Source organism: Humulus lupulus, chromosome 3 (genome assembly GCF_963169125.1).
Source record: "Humulus lupulus chromosome 3, drHumLupu1.1, whole genome shotgun sequence".
NCBI lineage: Eukaryota > Viridiplantae > Streptophyta > Magnoliopsida > Rosales > Cannabaceae > Humulus > Humulus lupulus.
In genome coordinates, this window is record NC_084795.1 from 48,451,190 (window position 1) to 48,468,521 (window position 17,332).

Below are 17,332 nucleotides of genomic sequence, written 5' to 3' on the forward strand. Positions count from 1 at the left end.
TTTTCTCATCATTCTCCTTTGCTCTTGTGCCTGTAATACATTAACCAATTCTACCAATGACATTTTTTACAAATCTTTGGTATTCTCCAAGGTAGCGATTTTTGCTTCATATCTTTCTGAAATTGTAACAAGAATTTTTTGAACAATTCTTGATCTAAAAATTCAGTTCCAAGAAATCTTACTTTGTTTGCAGTATCAAGAAGCCTATCAAAGTATTTTTTTAATCATTTCAGAATCTTTTATTTTTGAAGTTCAAATCCTATGATCAAGTTCAGGACTTGCATAGCTTTAATTTTGTCATCTCCTTCATATTCTTTCTTGAGATACTCTCATATCTTTTTTGCTGACTTGAAAAACATGATGCGTGTGAAAATGGTGGTTGTGACTGAACCGAACAAGTAGGCCTTTTCTTTTGATTTCTTTGTCTTTTGTCTTTATGGGCTTTAATCTGTGCCATAGTGGGATTGTTCAGAAATGCTGGAACTTCATAGTCTTCTTCCACAACATCCCATAGATCCAACACTTCCATGTATGTCTCCATACGTACTGCCCAAATATGGTAGTTGTTTTCGTCGAATATCTTCGGAGAAAATTTTGAGAAATTATTTGTTTCGGCTTCCATGACTTGTGCTTATGGATTTTGGGTTATGGATTGTGTTTATGGTTTCTAGGTTATGGATTTTTGGGTCATTTTTTTGTTTCTCAACTCACAGGTCACTCAAGAAATAGCTCTAGATATCATTTGTTGGTTTTTTTTAGAATATGAAAAATCTAAAAATAATTAAAGAAAGAGATATTTTGAGTCTAAAAATCTCATACACCTTATTCAAATCACCGCGCTTTAAATAGAGCTGAAACATAACCAAATATTTTTAAAATTTAAAATATTTCCTAATATGAAGCATGTCTAACAAAGAAACTAACAACCTAAAGACTTGGTCTATTGACCAATTATTTGAATAATTTTAAACTAAAATACTAAAGCACTTAAAATCTAACAATTTTCATGAAAAAATCGACTTTGCTCGATGGTTGCTCAATGGTGCTCAATGTGATTCTTTCAAGAAACATAATTTTTCACTCAGGTACCCATTTGGGGTGATTTTTTTTAGTATTTTTTTAAGATCTTCACGTTTGAGATGTGCATATACACATTTTCAAAGTTTAAAACTTGAAAACATACTAAAACATGTCTTTAACATGAGATATGTTTTGCATTTTTTTTTTCAATTTTTACACTTCCCAAATGTGTAGATCTTGAAAAAAAAAATACCCAAATTAAAAAAAAATCACTCTAAACGGACATTCGAGTGAAAAATTACGTCTCTTGCAAGAATCGCATCAAGCACCATCGAACCACCATCGAGCAAAGTCAATTTTTTCATGAAAATCTTGATTTTGAAGGCCCTATCGAGCTGGTATCAAACATTATCGAGCAACCATCGAGTAATGTCGATTTTTTGCAGATTTCAATTTTTAGAACTGAAACAAAAAATTGCAAAAAAAAAAAAAACTCAAAAATCATGTTTAGATTTGTTCGAAATACAGTATTTAGTGTCTTGAGTGAGGAATACCTGCCATTACATTGAGTTCTCATATATTTTATTTTACTCATGGATTTTTTCTTCAAAAAATCTTAAAACTTGGAAGTGTGTGGGTGGGTAGCTTGGCATGGGTGGCGGCACCGTTAGGCTGGAGGATGGATCATTTGGGGGGCCGGTGTGGGTGCTTTGGGGGTCTGGGTCCTTTGGAGGTGGAGAGAAATCTAGAGAGAAGGAAAGAGAGAGTTTAGAGGAATTGGTTGAGGGGGATAGAAATGATAGAAATTATGCCAATGACATTTTTGGGTATTGTAGCAACAATTTTCATCATTTTGTAAAGTTCAAAATCCTTAACATGTTTTTTATATAGACCCCATTAAGTATTGAGTATAGAAACTCATATTCCATAAATAAATAAATAAATATATATAAATGCATTCTCTGATTTTGTTGATCGATGATATAACAAAACCAAATCCCAATTTACGTACACGCCATCTCCGTTTGTGCTCTATTCACTTTTGCATATATAGAATTTTTTTTTTCTTTGGTGGTATTCTGTATGTTATCATAAAATTTCAATATAAACTATAAATAATATACATCATGTAAAAAACCAATTATTATATGTTAAAAAAGAAATATAATTATTATATCAATTGTATATGTAATTAGTTCTGTCTGATAAAGGAATTAATCACTGCTTTCAATCTTAAAGATATTAATTAGTTAGCATTTTTTTTATTAAACTATTCTATCATTACCATTTATTTTAATGCGGAGTTCAAAATCAAACTGAGATGATGTTTCTTGATTACATTCATGTGTTTTGATAATGAAGACTCGAGAAGAGTAAGAATTCTACATGATGATGCCAGTTGATGTTGAATTTACATCTTTTTTAATAAAATATAAAATCATCTATAATAAGAAAAATAACATTAATAAGGTCCCCATTTCCTTTTTAACTCCAATACATGTAGAATCCAAATATGAATTTAGTGTAGTCTTGAATGTTAAAAAAGAAATAAAACCACTCTTCTCTATAACAAGTACTGTTCCCTTTTTGATCTATCGTTCAGTCATTCTTATCAATCTGAAAAAAAGACCAGAAGTTTCTCCATCGACTTGCTCAACTCAATCATAAACTTTACTCATATATCTCATAATAAGCCACCAAAACATATAAACACTACATCTACTTTCTATAAACATAAGGATAGATAATATGAGTTGTGGAAAGACGAAAGAAGATGATTGATTGAGTGTCTATTAGAAACTTATTTGGTTATTTGGTAAGTTCGAAGGAAGGAAGAAGGAAGAAGGAAAATTATTTTTTAAAATATAATATATAATTATTAGCATATTTACCATATTATCCCCATATATATATTTATTGTTTACTTTCAAGTGAATACATATTAAATTTATATTTTCCTCTCTCAATATGTCCTATTAAGGAATGATAATTTTTTGTGAGCCCAAGTGAATTCGCAATCTATACCATTTCTTATTAAATGCTAATAACACTCTTAATGGATAGCTTTGTTAATGGATGTTCTATTCTATCTTTCAAAATATTTTATCAAAATCCTACCTTTTTATTTTACCCAACACTTTTACATTATACTATACATCAAATTCTCTACATTTTCTTTTACATCATTTAATTGTTGCATTTATAAATATTATTCATTATTTAAAGTAAAGAAAAAAATTGAAAAACAAAAAAATAACTAATGGGAAAGAGAAATGAAAAAAATATTGAATGAAGTTGTAAAAGCTTAGCTAAATTTGATCAAAAATATATATATATATATATATTGGCTTTAGAACCTATGTATTATAGCTAAATATTTAGATAAGAAATTATATTAAATGGTCTAAAATAAAGGCATCAAGAAGCTAATGTCTTCATTTTTTAAATTGTAGAGAAATAATCATTTTACATTGTTGATTACCTAAAATGCCATTTTTTATAATTTATTTATTTATTTAGGACTGTATAACTTTAATATAGTGGTATATGTATATTAGTTTTGTTTAATTAGTTTTTATTTTAAAGTTATATTGATTTTTTAAGTTTTTTTATAGATTGTTGGTATATTATTTTCTAATTAGTGTATATGTTTTTTGTGGTGTGGTATATAATTTTTTTTGTGATATTTAGTTTCTATTTTATTATACATAGTGGTAGTATGTAATTTTGTATCATTGAATATACATTTTAATGATAGTATATAGTTTTGTTAACATAGTATATACATTTTTGAATAATAATTTTGTATGTTTTGATGGTATATTATTTTTCAATTCAGTATATATACTTTGTAGTATAGTATATCATTCAACACCCTATAAAAAAATGAAAAAAAATCAAAATAACTTTAAAATAAAAACTAATTGAACAAAACTAATATACATATACCATAATATTAAAATATTTAAAATAAAATAGTAATTTATTAAAAGACATATTTGATAATATGTAATATTAATGAGATGATTGTGCTATTTTACTACAAAATTAAAACCGTGAACATTTACTTACTTTCATACATCATTAAGAATCATTTTACACCATACCCCTATTTAGATTAAATCAACCCAATCCATAATCTTCAATCCATCGTTCTTCTAACCCCTCCTACCAAACAAAGGTAGGGTAGGATGCGGCCCCCTTTTACACATGGTGCGATTTGGAACATCATTTGGTGCAATATTGCACAATAAATTGAACCAAGGGGACCCAAAAAAAAAAGGATTGATCTGCACCCAACTTGTCAAAAGAATAAGCAAATTCTTTGTACATGTTATCCATACGTTATCATTATTTAAAAAGTTCAAACTAATACTTTACCAAAGAATGTCAATAATTTTTTTTTCCAAATAAAAATCACATGAGAATCTCAAAGAAGCACAGCTTACAAAATTCAATCAAACTTTACAAACTTCATTAGATGTACCATTTTCCTGTCCGCAACTGCTGGCTTCTTCTAATCACTAGACAACTTGTGCCAAAATACACCTTTTCCTGCACCCTAAAATTCCTATTAAAAAAAATGACAGTCTATATAAGGAAAACCAAATAACTTGAAACTTCAAAGTCCATCCCAAACAACAATTTATGGTTTATGTTGGGCAAAAATCGAGGTATGCACAGCTTGTTGAGGAGACAAAGCCTTTCCATTCACAACAATTTGTTCTAAGAAATCCACACGAATTGATTTGAACTGGTAAGTCTGGTATCACATGCATGGAACAACAAGGAACTTGTTAACAAAGAGAAAAATTCAACAAAGCTCAGACAATTTTTTCTCAAAATATTGTATAACAAATAAGTGACAAAGGTAGTATACCTTCCCTCTCCAAGAAAAACCGATGTGGCGATAAAAGGGTTGTAATAGCACAACCTGATCTCCTTCTTTGATCTGAAAAGAACAATGTTCGTAGTTCCAAGATTACTTTAAGTATAGGAAAACAGGACAATTTGTGTGTATATATGTATTTTATGAAGTCAAGGCTGTAAACGACAATTTTAATTATTATGGAGGTCTAAGTGCAAAACTTATTATGCATAAATATTATCAAGAAATAATTTCTGATTTTTATACTAGTATAAATTAATAAGCTGCTAAACCAAAGTATATAACTGCAAAAATTGTGTTGGTATTAGTCATGTTCCACATGCAATCTTATCATTCTTCCCAGATTTTTTTAACACAGTAAGTATACTGTTGAAACAGAAAGCGGAAGGAAAGCAGCCAACTCTTACCGCATCATTCCGTAGACCATACACTGATAGAACAAAGCATGTCTTGTTCGAGTCACAGATCAAATAGTACCTGCAAAGAAAAGGGATATGATACATACTAAATTATTAATAACATAACATAATCCAGCTTCATATTAACTTTACAAACATGAGGATGGTTAAAATACTAATATAAAGAACTTAGTTTTATTCAATAATCTATAAAAGACATGGGTGTTCTCAACCATAGAACTTACAAGGGAGAAACACGCTCGTGTTTGATGAAGAATAGTACTTTCCCCACTATTGCTAATTCTTTGTTAAGACCCTCCAGCAGAACATCTATAGTACCTCTTTTGTAAGAGGAATTTACTTTTTAAAAAAATGAGCATAAAAAAATCAGTATCTTGAAGAAGAAAAACAACAAAGATCATGATCATGCTCATCTAAATTCACCAACAATCATGCACTAAGAGTCAGAGGGGTTACAAATTACGGTAGTCAGAGACGCTGCTATAGATGCAAGTCGTTTAGCTCTAGCATATCCCTGTAAAATGAACCATATTAAAAAGCCTCTCATGTTTGTGGAAAGACGATAATTAATTTATAAGAGATGCTAGAGGAGGATATTATAAGCCCTCATAATGGCCAACCATTATAATATACTGCGAGTATGCAAATGATACTGTATACTGTTCATACGAAGAAGAATGCTTCTTTAATAAATAATTATTTTTCCAATGTAGCGATTAGTTAAACCGCAATAGATTGGTAATTTCATTTTTTCTTTGTTAATATAATAATCACATAAATAATGGGAATAAAAGTATTTGGTAACAGTGTTTTGAATCTAGTTAGGAGCATTTTAGATATTTTATGCAAGAGGTTTGACCAAAAAGGCACCCAAAGTAAACTTTCACCCTTTAATTCAAGTTTTGAAAAATAAAGACACTTTGGATTTTCTGGTAAATAAAGGTGATATTTTTGGTATTATCCATTAAGTTTTCCAGTAGTGTTTGTATTCATTAAATATAATTGGAATGCAGTTCTTATATAAATTAAATCTATTAGTCAATTGTCAGATATATATATATATTACTTTTTTATGTGTGTGTGTAGAGAGAGAGAGAGAGAGAACCTTAAAGACCCTACTGTACTGCAATAGCACAAAGAAAATGCCTTACCAACATATTATCTATCTTGTCAAGAAGATTAACAATCTGCTGAACCTCCTCAGCAGCCTGGAGACCGGGATCCTTTAAAGCAGCAGCTTCAAAGCCAGTGAGGGCCCTCTCATAGTTCTCCAAATATTTGTTTACCTGTCAGAGACTCAAAATGATTATTGAACAAAATAAAAGAGCAATTGAACAATAATTTGCAATTTGCACCACAAGATTAAAGTACTTTAATCATAAATATGTTCTTTTCTTTTCTAATATATTAATAAAAAGAAGAAAGAAAAAAAAGAAGCATATCAATCCAAGCCGTTACCCAAGTTATTTTAATGGATATTCACTACACAAACCATGAAAAGCCCTATCTTGAGTTTAATCCCAAATGAAGAGCAAGATAGTTGAGAAATTTACATTCTCATATGAGTTTATTGCTTAAATAAATTCGAGTTCATGATCATGGCAATAAAGATTATAAAAGAAAGGGATAATTGCGGCGAAACTCCTAAAGTAATTTATTTTGTAACACTTAACTTGCTGTGTAAAATATTTGGCGACAAAACTTCCTACCGTTAAGAATTTATTGTAGCCTCACTCCTTACTGTTAAGTAAAACGTTAAGTTTTACTAAAATGACAATAAGAGACAAGCAGCAACATCATATTGGTCAAAAAATAGTTTAATTTAATAATTATTATAAAAATAAATAAAAATATATTTAAAAATATTAAATAATTTAAAAATGAACTAAAAAAATTTTAGCAATTAAATGTAAGATCATATTTTTTTTAATGTGGGATCTGAAATTTTGGAAATAAAAATTAAACCAAATTTTTATAAATATTTTTAAAAATAGAATAAAACTTAAATTAATTTAAAAGTAATTAAAAACAACCCCCAACGTTGATAAGTGATTTATATATATATTCAATTTTTTTTATTGTTTCTTAAATCTTAATTCTATTTTTAAGATTATTTATAAATATTTTAATTGATTTTTGTCATTTTAAAAATTATATATAGAGTTTTATTCCCAAAATTCCAGATCTAGCATTAAAAAAATCTGGTTTTTCGTTTAATTTTTAATAATTTTTTAGTTTTTTTTTATTATTTAATATTTTTAAATATATTTTTATAAAAATTATTAAATTAAACTATTTTTAAACCAATATGATGTTGCCACGTGTCTCTTATTATGATTTTAGTCAAACTTAACGCTTGACTTAACGGTAAGGAGTGGAGCTGCAACAAATTCTTAATGGTAGGAAGTTTTGCCGCCAAATATTTTACATAAAAAGTTTAAGTGTTACAAAATGAACTACTTAAGGAGTTTCACTGCAATTATCCCTAAAATAAATATTTTACTGCCAAATAGTTCCACCAATTGATAAACACCTCATAACAGATTCTAGAAAGAACTACAACCCAAATACACAAGATACCAAATTATCAATGTTGATTGCCTTTTCTAGTCTATACTCTAACGCTCGCTCGTCTCACACGATTCTAAACAGACAAATTTCCTTATTTAGAAGTAATAGTTGCACATATGAGTTTTTTCATTGCAGTCTTAATATTCTCATTATGAATTGCATAAAATAATCTTTCCTGTGGTGAAAAATAAAAATGCACTATTTTCATGATTCAGCTTCCTGCTTAACAGCAAGGTTGCTTAAACTTCAGAATTCATTTGGAAGAATGAAGTGAGAAAAATATCTGAACTTACAGTAGCACAGTTAAAATATAAGTCAGGATTGGACTCCATTCTTTCATCCTTTTCCTGCACGAATCAACATGACCACACATTAATAGGTTTCATATTTGACAAAACAAGTCTTATTTCTATAGAAGTGAAAAAACAAGGAGCTCAAATACAATACCAAAACATCACAAGAAATCATATGCATTAACAAAATGGATTCCTAGTAAAAGTTCCAACTCTGCACACTTACAGCATTTTGGTATGCCTTTAAAGACTGCTGAAGTTTGCTGTAATCCCAAGTACCAGTCATAATAAAACTTGTAAAATATGCGTTTCCAAGATTATCTGTCAATACGATTGTTAGTATTAGATAACTTAGGTATAACATGATTACAAAATAAATTAAAATATATATTTATATATATATAACTCCAGCAATTAACAATTTTAGAAGTGATATTTTATTGGTTTAATAATAAATTCTTACACCAAGAATTTCCATCCTTAACATCCAAAGCTATAGCAGCCTTGGCATGTTGAATGCTTTCTTCTACAAGTTCTGCCTGATTCTCAGTACCTAGAAAAGTACAAGGAAAGATGGTTTTGTGAAAGCAATCGTTTCAAAGGGCATATGCCAAATAATATTATCACCTTGCATGGAAAAACATAAAGCCCACAGAGTCTTATAACTATAAACTACATAAACAAAGAGTAATAGTTGTGTCAAAAAGACCATCTTAATCCAATGCAAGCAAAGAACAAAACAATGAAGAGGATTTGCAAGTGATTGAATGCTAGTTAGGCAAATTAAAGAAATGTAGAAAAAGGCAAGGCACATCATTTCTTCTCCCTTCTATCTATGCAGTGTTCATCTTTCGTTGACAACTAAAATTGATAATACTAATTCCAGCTTCTCAAATATATCATGCATGTTTACGAATAGACTAATCATTTCCTTCGCAATGGATAAGCAGCTAACTGATTGGTTATGAATATAGCAGAAACAACAAGTACAAAACTACTGCAACTTACCTTGAGCCATTTTTCTATCAAGCATTGACAATTGACTAAGTATCTTTTTATTAGGACCCTGCACGATGAGCAAAGCAAATACCAATCAATTAATCACCTTCCCAGTAGGTCTGATAGTACGAAGAGATGAAGATGTCTTTCTAGTAAGAAGAGACAACTAAAATAGTCTTACAAACAATGACCTTGCTCAATGCAAGAGTAAAACAATTCTTTGCTGCAGATAAATCTCCCTTCTTCCAAATACAATTACCTAAACACAGCCAAGCATCCGCAAGGGATGGATTCAACTTAACCTGAAAAAGGTAAATAATAAATTCATAGGAAACGAGACTCAGCAAAACTATTACAAATATGCCAAATGATGGAGCTATAGTTTGTTCTTGCTTACAGCTTTTGAGAGATGGTCCTCTGCTTCTTTACTGTAGTCAGAAAATACATCTAATATCTTTCCCCTTAAATACTCATATGTTGCTCGTTGAATGGGAAGTTTTCTTTCTTCTGCAAGAGATACATAATATTTGACAATAAATATTTTTACACGCGCCCCCATAAAAAACAATAAAGAAATTGGCAACAAAACAAATATATATGGAAATATCCTTCTTGATCTCATATTATGAATAGAATGTGCACATCTTCAAATTTTACAATACTGAACTTCATCAAGAATAACTAAAACACACTAGCATTAAAGTGAGATTCACTAAGTTTTCCTCCACATATCCACCATGAACAAACATTTTTCAACCAAGTCATGAAATTTTATTTGTTTCAAGAAACCCACAAACAGTTTCCTTGAAACATACCATCAAATGAACCAATCTAATTCAAAAACTTCAAGTGGGTTTCATTTTCTTCGACTTGAGATCAACTTTTAAATAGCAACAACTATAAGTTAGCAATCAAGGTGTGTGACCCACTTTTCAGTAAGGTCTAAACCGAGAAAGTTGTATCATTTTTACAAAGTCACTATTCAATATAGCTAAATTTCTTCTTCATTTTAAAATCCCAGAAAGCATTTGCAGTAAACTGGCAGAATGATTGCAACAACAGTGATAAGCAAACAGACCACAAAACAAACAAATGAATAAAAATGAGATTAGGTTTCAGTGGGATAAGGGAGAAAATAGATAATTACCAGAAGGGATGGAATCGAGGAGGTTGAGGGCGAGATCCGAGTGAACCTGAAGCTTAGAGATTTTGTCATCTGGATTTGGCGGAAAATAAGTATCCCGGAGATGGTAGAGATCATCAGCTGCTCTGGTGGCTTTCGCCATTGGATCGTCTCTCTCTGCTTCGCCGCTCATAGCTTCACACTACTGAGTTTTTACACACAACACAAGTGAACTGGGGAGTAGCGCAATGGACCAACAGCTACAATTAAAACGGATCTTCGAAATGCCCGACAAAAAAAAACGGATCCTCGTTTTTTTTTTTTAAATTATTTAAATTATATTTTAAATAAATAAATAAGAGGGATTTAAAACTGTTATTTTGACTTTTTTTTTTTCAATTGTATTTAGATCTTTATTCATCAGCTCACTAGTAAGCCTAAATTACTCATTTGAATTTGCGTTTTATGTATGTTGTTGTATTGATCCTTTCAATGATAATTACTTATTTCTCTTAAAAAAGAAATTGTTATTTGGCTTGGCTCTGTTTTTTTTTTTTTCGTGTATGGGTAAATTCTATTAAATGATTTTATCTTAAATGCGAATATATAAAAAGATATTTTTTTTAAAAAAATTATGTTAAGAAAAAAATATATATTAAAGGTTATCTATGTTGCTATTATAAAATATAGTTTTTTATATATAAAAAAATGAGGATTTGATCCCCTCCTCCTTCCAACCACACACACAATTAAACCAATCACTTCTATGCTACTATTATAGGTAAATCTTAAAATAAGTAATGAGAATAAAGAATGTAGAAATAAAATAATTAATGAAAATTATTTGTTAGGTCTCCCAAAATAATATTGAAAAAAATAAAAAAAAATTAAAGACTCGACTAGTAGATCTAATTGGAAAATAATTTATTTAAAAAAAAAAGTGTATTAAAAAATAGTTGAAAATAGGAGTGATTATATGATTTCAAAAACTTATTAGTAAAAGTAAAAGTAAAAATTAGGTTGGATACACAAAAAAATAATAAATTTGTGTTTTCTTTATGGCTAAGGCTGATTAATGTATAGATTTCAATTGGATTCCAAATGAGTTTTAAATAATAAATTTGTGTTTTCTTTAAGGCTTGGTCGAGTCCACTTGCGAGCAACATGTGGCAGTTGATGCCACTTCCCTACCAAAGCTCTAGCACGCGACACATGGCAATTGCTGCCACTTCCCTGCCACGACTGACGTCTCTCTGCCAAGCTGCATGCACACGCAACAAGTTTCGGTTGCTGTCCCTCACTCACCTACGCACCATCTGAGCTAGTGACACGTGTTCGAGTTTGTCTCCCACTCCACTAGCAACGTTTTCAACAAAGCCAATCTCAGCTTGACAAGTGTCCCACTTATCCCATATTGTATAGAAAATGGCGAATTCGTAGGTTCAATTCCTACTGGATGCACGCCAATGGAACCCTCCAATTGAAGTCATTTCCCCCACTTTCTATTACATTTTTTTCTAGTTTTTTATGCAAAATTTCTCTATGAATAGGACCCAAAAGATAGTGCAAACCATTCGATCGAAGAACATAATTTTGAGATACCTGTTTACGAACCCACGGCGTCTTCAGGAGAGTTTGTAAGTATTTTGTTTCCCTTCCTGATGAGCTACTACTTTGGATTACTTGGGTGTTATCTTCGCCATCCAACGTGGGAGTCCTCGCCATTGGAGATTAGTGAGCTCCTCCACGAGGGTGGAGAGGGTCACCTGACTGTCCCTGACTTGCATTTTTCTAACGCGTGTGTCATTTTTGACAAGTGCCCTTACTCGTTCGACGACGTGGCCCGGATACCATGAGCGCCTAGAGTTTCTGCAGACCAGAGTGGCGACTGAGTATAAGACCGCACACTTTCTCCTTTCCAACCAAAGCTTGTGGCTTCTTGGGTGCTCACCAGTTCTTAAACGTAGCAAAGCCCTCTCCACCTATCATGAACATTGATTCATGGGGCTTTCCCATTATTAGGCTTATTGATGCTAATGTCGTGGGACTTGGGATCCCAACTATCCTCGAGGCAGGCGTAGGGGTGACCAACGATGGCGAGCCCGTCGCGGTCGGCGACCCCTGACGTGGGAGGTCCCTCGACTCCTCGCCTGACTTACTTGTCTTCCCGAGATTTCTGTGACACTCTGGCACCTCCAGAGGACAGCGTTTATGGGACCTCCTCCACGATCGGCCCCTCGAGGCCAACTCAGATACAGAGGGAGTCTTCGCGGCCTTTGCTGCATTGTCCTTTTCCAAACCAGTGGGGTGAATTTTCGCCTGGTACCCTATCAGAGCTTGCTTCGTTGCCCTTCTTCTCCACCGATCTGGATGACCTCAAGCTCAATATAAAGGACGAGGCATCAGTGGGTTCCCTTTTGGGGAACTGAGCTGATTTGAGTGTTCTAAATCCTCATCCAAGTGGAGGGGTGCCTTCTATTGGGCCTTCTTTCATGGTTTTGTTGGGTATTTAGTGCCCACCTGCTGCCAAACCTAATTATTTGAGCTTATTTATGTGATGTTACGATTTTGCACCTGCCTTATCTGACTGACTATTTGATTTCTAAATTGTAGGAGCTACAAACCCATTAGAGTATTTTTTTTTCTCAGCCCTTGACAATTCCAGAGGGGTCCGGAAGGCAGAAGAAATGTCCTTCGTCCCAGATCCAATTTTGCAGGAAAGCTAAGAGAGTTCGGATCCACCCTCCAACTGTTACATCTACTGGTCCCACTCCATCAGGCTTTCTCTTAGGGGGCGCTCCATTTCCTGTGGCAACATCACACATGTTGCCCCCTACTACATCAAATTCCTCAAAGTTGACACCTCCCGCATGGCGAGGAGGATGCTAGAGTCCGTAAAGCTGGGCCCTTGTATCCTCCATAACTGCCCATTGGCAACCACATGCTCCTCTCTCGACTTGTCCTGCCAATAGATGGAGACCACTATTATGGTATTCACTTTAACTTTTCCCATTTTCTTTCTATTATGAGTATGTTTAGACAATTTGCTTTGCTTTTCAGGAGGCACTAACTGTGGTGAACCTCCATCGCCAACTTGAGCGGAAGACCGAGGATCTCCAGAAGACCCACTCGGACCTCAAGAATTCCCTTTCTAACCTTGAGAGCGCTCGCACCGCACTTGTTACCTCGGATCAAGAGCTCGCGAAGGCTTGCTATGCCTGGGAGGACGCTGCCAGACTTGCAGAGCATGCTCAGCACAATGCCAAAGCTTGGAAGATTCAGCACGACGCCATCAATGTAATACTTATGGATGAGTGTGGCAAGTTCCTTCATGAGGTTGAGGGGGCTCATAAGAGCGACAGCAAGAAGACTAACAACGTGTTGTTTTCTCTCTGGCGTTTCAACTGCAGTATCGACTTCAGTTTAATGGGCGAACCAACTACCATGAACATCTTGACATACTACAAGACTCGCCTAGCCGAGGAGACAGACGAGGGTTAGGTTGATGATGGTGTCGTCAAGGGTTTGGGGAATGTCGTTGTCGAGGTCGCTGATGAGGATGTCAGTGATGAGATTGCTTCAAAGTGAGGCGGTTTGAATGGGGTCGCACCTCCTAAGGACCACGTTGGCGAGGTGGCAGCGACTAGTCAATCACATGTTCAAGGATCTGATCGGAACATACATGGAGCTATACGTTGACGACATGCTGGTTAAGTTGAAGAAGGCAGAAGGACATATAGGGGACTTGCAAGAGTGCTTCAACGTCTTGAACAAATATCAGATGAAGTTGAATCCCCTCAAATTCTCCTTCGGAGTTGAATTAGGGAAATTCTTGGGATTTATAGTAAACTCACGAGAAATTGAGGCCAATCCTGAGAAGATCAAAGCCCTGGTCGATATGAAATCGCCAACAAAAATCAAAGATGTTTAAAGCTTGACCGGAAGAATTGCTGCTCCCATTAGATTTATTTCCAAATCAACAGACAAATGCGTCCCATTTTTAAATCTACTCAGAGGAAACAAGAAATTCGAATGGACTAGGAGTGCGAACAAGCTTTTCAAGCCTTAAACACTCACATGTCGCAGCTTCTATCAAAGTCGGTTGATAAAGAAACTTTGTTCATCTACTTGGAAATCACATAATACGCTGCTAGCACTGCCCTAGTAAGAGAAGAGGAAGGCATGCAAAAGGTTGTTTATTATGTAACCAAGAGGCTAATAGGAGAGAAGTTGCGGTATCCACCTATTGAAAAATTAGCCTATTGACTGATCTTAGCCTCCAGAAAATTACGGCCATACTTCCAAGCTCACCCAATTACAGTTTTGGCCGACCAACCTCTACGACAAGTTCTGCAGAAGCTAGAAGCCAAATGATGATTTTGATTGTAGCCAAGTTTTAAAATGTCAGTTATAGATATTGAAGTGTAAACCATAAGTATTAAGGGCTTGTGGTTTACGTTTTGGGACTTGTTTCGAGTGGTTTACCTTTATGAACGTGTGGTTTACATTTTTGGACTTGTGATTTACATTTTCGAACACTCACTTTTTTTTATTACCATAACATTTTGCATGACACAAACGAGATAGAGAGAAAAACAAGGGATCAGTGCAGTGAAGTGAGTAAGTGAGTGATTTGTTAATTAATTAAGTATGTATGTACATAGATTGAGATAGGATGAAAGAGAATTGTGTCGAATTGTGTCGAATTGTGTCGACTTGTGCCTTTAAAAGTGTTGGCACTGCCAAGGTTTAGCCAATTGGTTGATAATATTATTGTAAATTGTAGAAAAAGAGTCATAACTATATAGAACTTCAACATAGCTTGTAATTTGTGGGTTACATTTTTGGGACGAGTGGTTTATATTTTTGGGGTTTCTAGTCGTGTATTTACCTTTTATGATAACGTGTTCTTTACATTTTGGAACTTATGATTTACATTTAAAGATGTAGTTCCTTTATTAATTAAGTTGTGTGGGCGACTCTGCATCCCAAATGATGATTTGGGTAGCGCCCCCCGTGCACCTATGCATGTAGGTTCCTTTTTTCCCCTTTTCCGCGGCCTTTTGCCAAAAATAATAATTTGAGCAATAGCCATAGGCACTCGTCTCACTTATGATTCATACCCAATTACCTATTTTGGTGCCTTGTGTCTAGTCTAGATTCCTTTGTGTCCATACTTGTTATCCAATTGTTATTTATATATATTTTTTAAAGGGGTAACATTTAAAAATTGAAATTTTCAAATTAATTTTTTTTTTTAAATAATCAAGGTTGTCTAACATTAACAACTAGCAAATATGATAGAGGAAGTGTTATTTAGACCAAATTTATAAAATGTAAACTATAGCTATTAAAATGTAAATCACAACTTAAAAAACTTTTTTGCTAATTTTTTTTATATAAAAAACAACAAAAACCAATCTTTATCAACACTCATTATCAATGTTTTACACCCTTAATTTCAAAAGTCATATTCTTCTTTATCATTACTTAGAAGTCAATAATAACAATCTCTGTATAGTTGGAAATGCAATTCAATTAAATAAAATATTGTCATTCCTGATTTTACAATCACATTCCATCAATATATAAGAATATAGGAATTGAGTAACATTCATTCAACTTCATCAACAAGTACGACACAAATTCGGTTAAACAGTTACATAAATCTAAATGACACATAATATACCATTAAGTAAGCAAAACAAAATGCACAACTAAAACAATTCAATTGCACTGAGAACCCAAAACACACACACAAATCAACAAGTTATGAACAATAATAGTACACAAAACAATATTGCTTTATGTGAAACAAAATGAATTAATAAACGTAATAACTTAAAAGATAACATTTTTTTAATCTTGTCAAACTAGATGATCATAAGTTTTCGTTGGAACTATTTTCACTAGGAGTTGGATATGTGTTGAAGGCACATTGCACTAAATTTCTATATGCAAAAAAAAAAAAATTTGTTCTAAACAATGTTAATAAACCATTACTACTACTTGAAGCTGCAATAGTAGCATCTACTCCTTAGTAGACTGTCTAGTGAAGTTCCATTCTCATTTTTTGTGCCCCATTGTGACTAACACTAGCATCCACAAAAACGTTTGTCTACTCCATCATCCCAACTAACTATCAATGACTCCATTTGTTTCAACAACCACTATGTAATCCCACCACTCATTTCCATGCACTTCTTCACATTAATCTTAGCCAAATTGAAGCAACCCCAATTAAGTGTTTTGATCTTGACATTCGAAATCAGGAATCCCTCAAATCCATTGCTTCTTCAGCACAACACATTTGTAACACTACATGAAATTTTTGCATCACCAACAAACTCACTACAACAAAGAGCAAATCGTTCAAGCTTTTGGAAATTTGAAGTGACTGCTGCCAAACTCATATAGGTGGGGTTAACACCAATTAGAACAAGCTCCTACAAATTAAGGCATTGTTTGGCTACAATAATCAAACCCTTTTTCCCAACTATGTTATCCCTCCATGCATAGATATAATGTCGAGATCAACCTCTACCTACCTAGAGATACTTCATCATTGTTGTACAGGCCAAGATCGCGCTTAGATTCACTTGACCCAACACCATCCCTTAAGTTGTTATCCTCACCGTTGACATGTGGTGGTTAAAGCCACTTTTGTGGCACAAGGAGATTGGGCCAAAGTCCAGAAAGTTATAGAAGCTTCAATGCTTCTTCATCAAGCTTTTGACTAAATAAAAAATCTATACAATTAAGTAAGTTGTTATATAGCTGCATGAGCCACCGCCTCATGTAAACGGTTAACAATTGCACTACTTATGTAAGGTTATATATATATGTGCCTTGGGCACATGGTTAAGGCATCCCACTGAGATAATCCCATTTAGAAAGGTAGACAGAGTCTCAACAGAGAGAGAAAAAGAGTGTTAGAGAAAAAAATGTGGTTTTTCCTAAACACTTGTAGTGTAACATCCCAAAATTTCCTAATAAGGCTTAGGGCCTTTATTAGGGG

The 17,332-nt window shown here is 33.2% G+C and overlaps 1 protein-coding gene across 1 annotated transcript; it reads right to left on the reverse strand.

Annotated features, from left to right (window-relative positions):
* Positions 1–4,408: 4,408 nt before the first annotated feature.
* LOC133822651 (uncharacterized) lies at positions 4,409–10,597 on the reverse strand. The gene is made up of 13 exons (XM_062255055.1): positions 10,339–10,597; positions 9,589–9,698; positions 9,383–9,493; positions 9,201–9,258; positions 8,656–8,745; positions 8,419–8,513; positions 8,193–8,246; positions 6,480–6,614; positions 5,785–5,842; positions 5,553–5,667; positions 5,317–5,386; positions 4,901–4,972; positions 4,409–4,783 (listed from the first exon to the last, which is right to left on the reverse strand). Exons 1-13 carry the CDS (start codon positions 10,505–10,507, stop codon positions 4,667–4,669), a joined length of 1,254 nt encoding a protein of 417 aa, XP_062111039.1. The 5' UTR covers positions 10,508–10,597; the 3' UTR covers positions 4,409–4,666.
* Between the last annotated feature and the right edge of the window lie 6,735 nt (positions 10,598–17,332).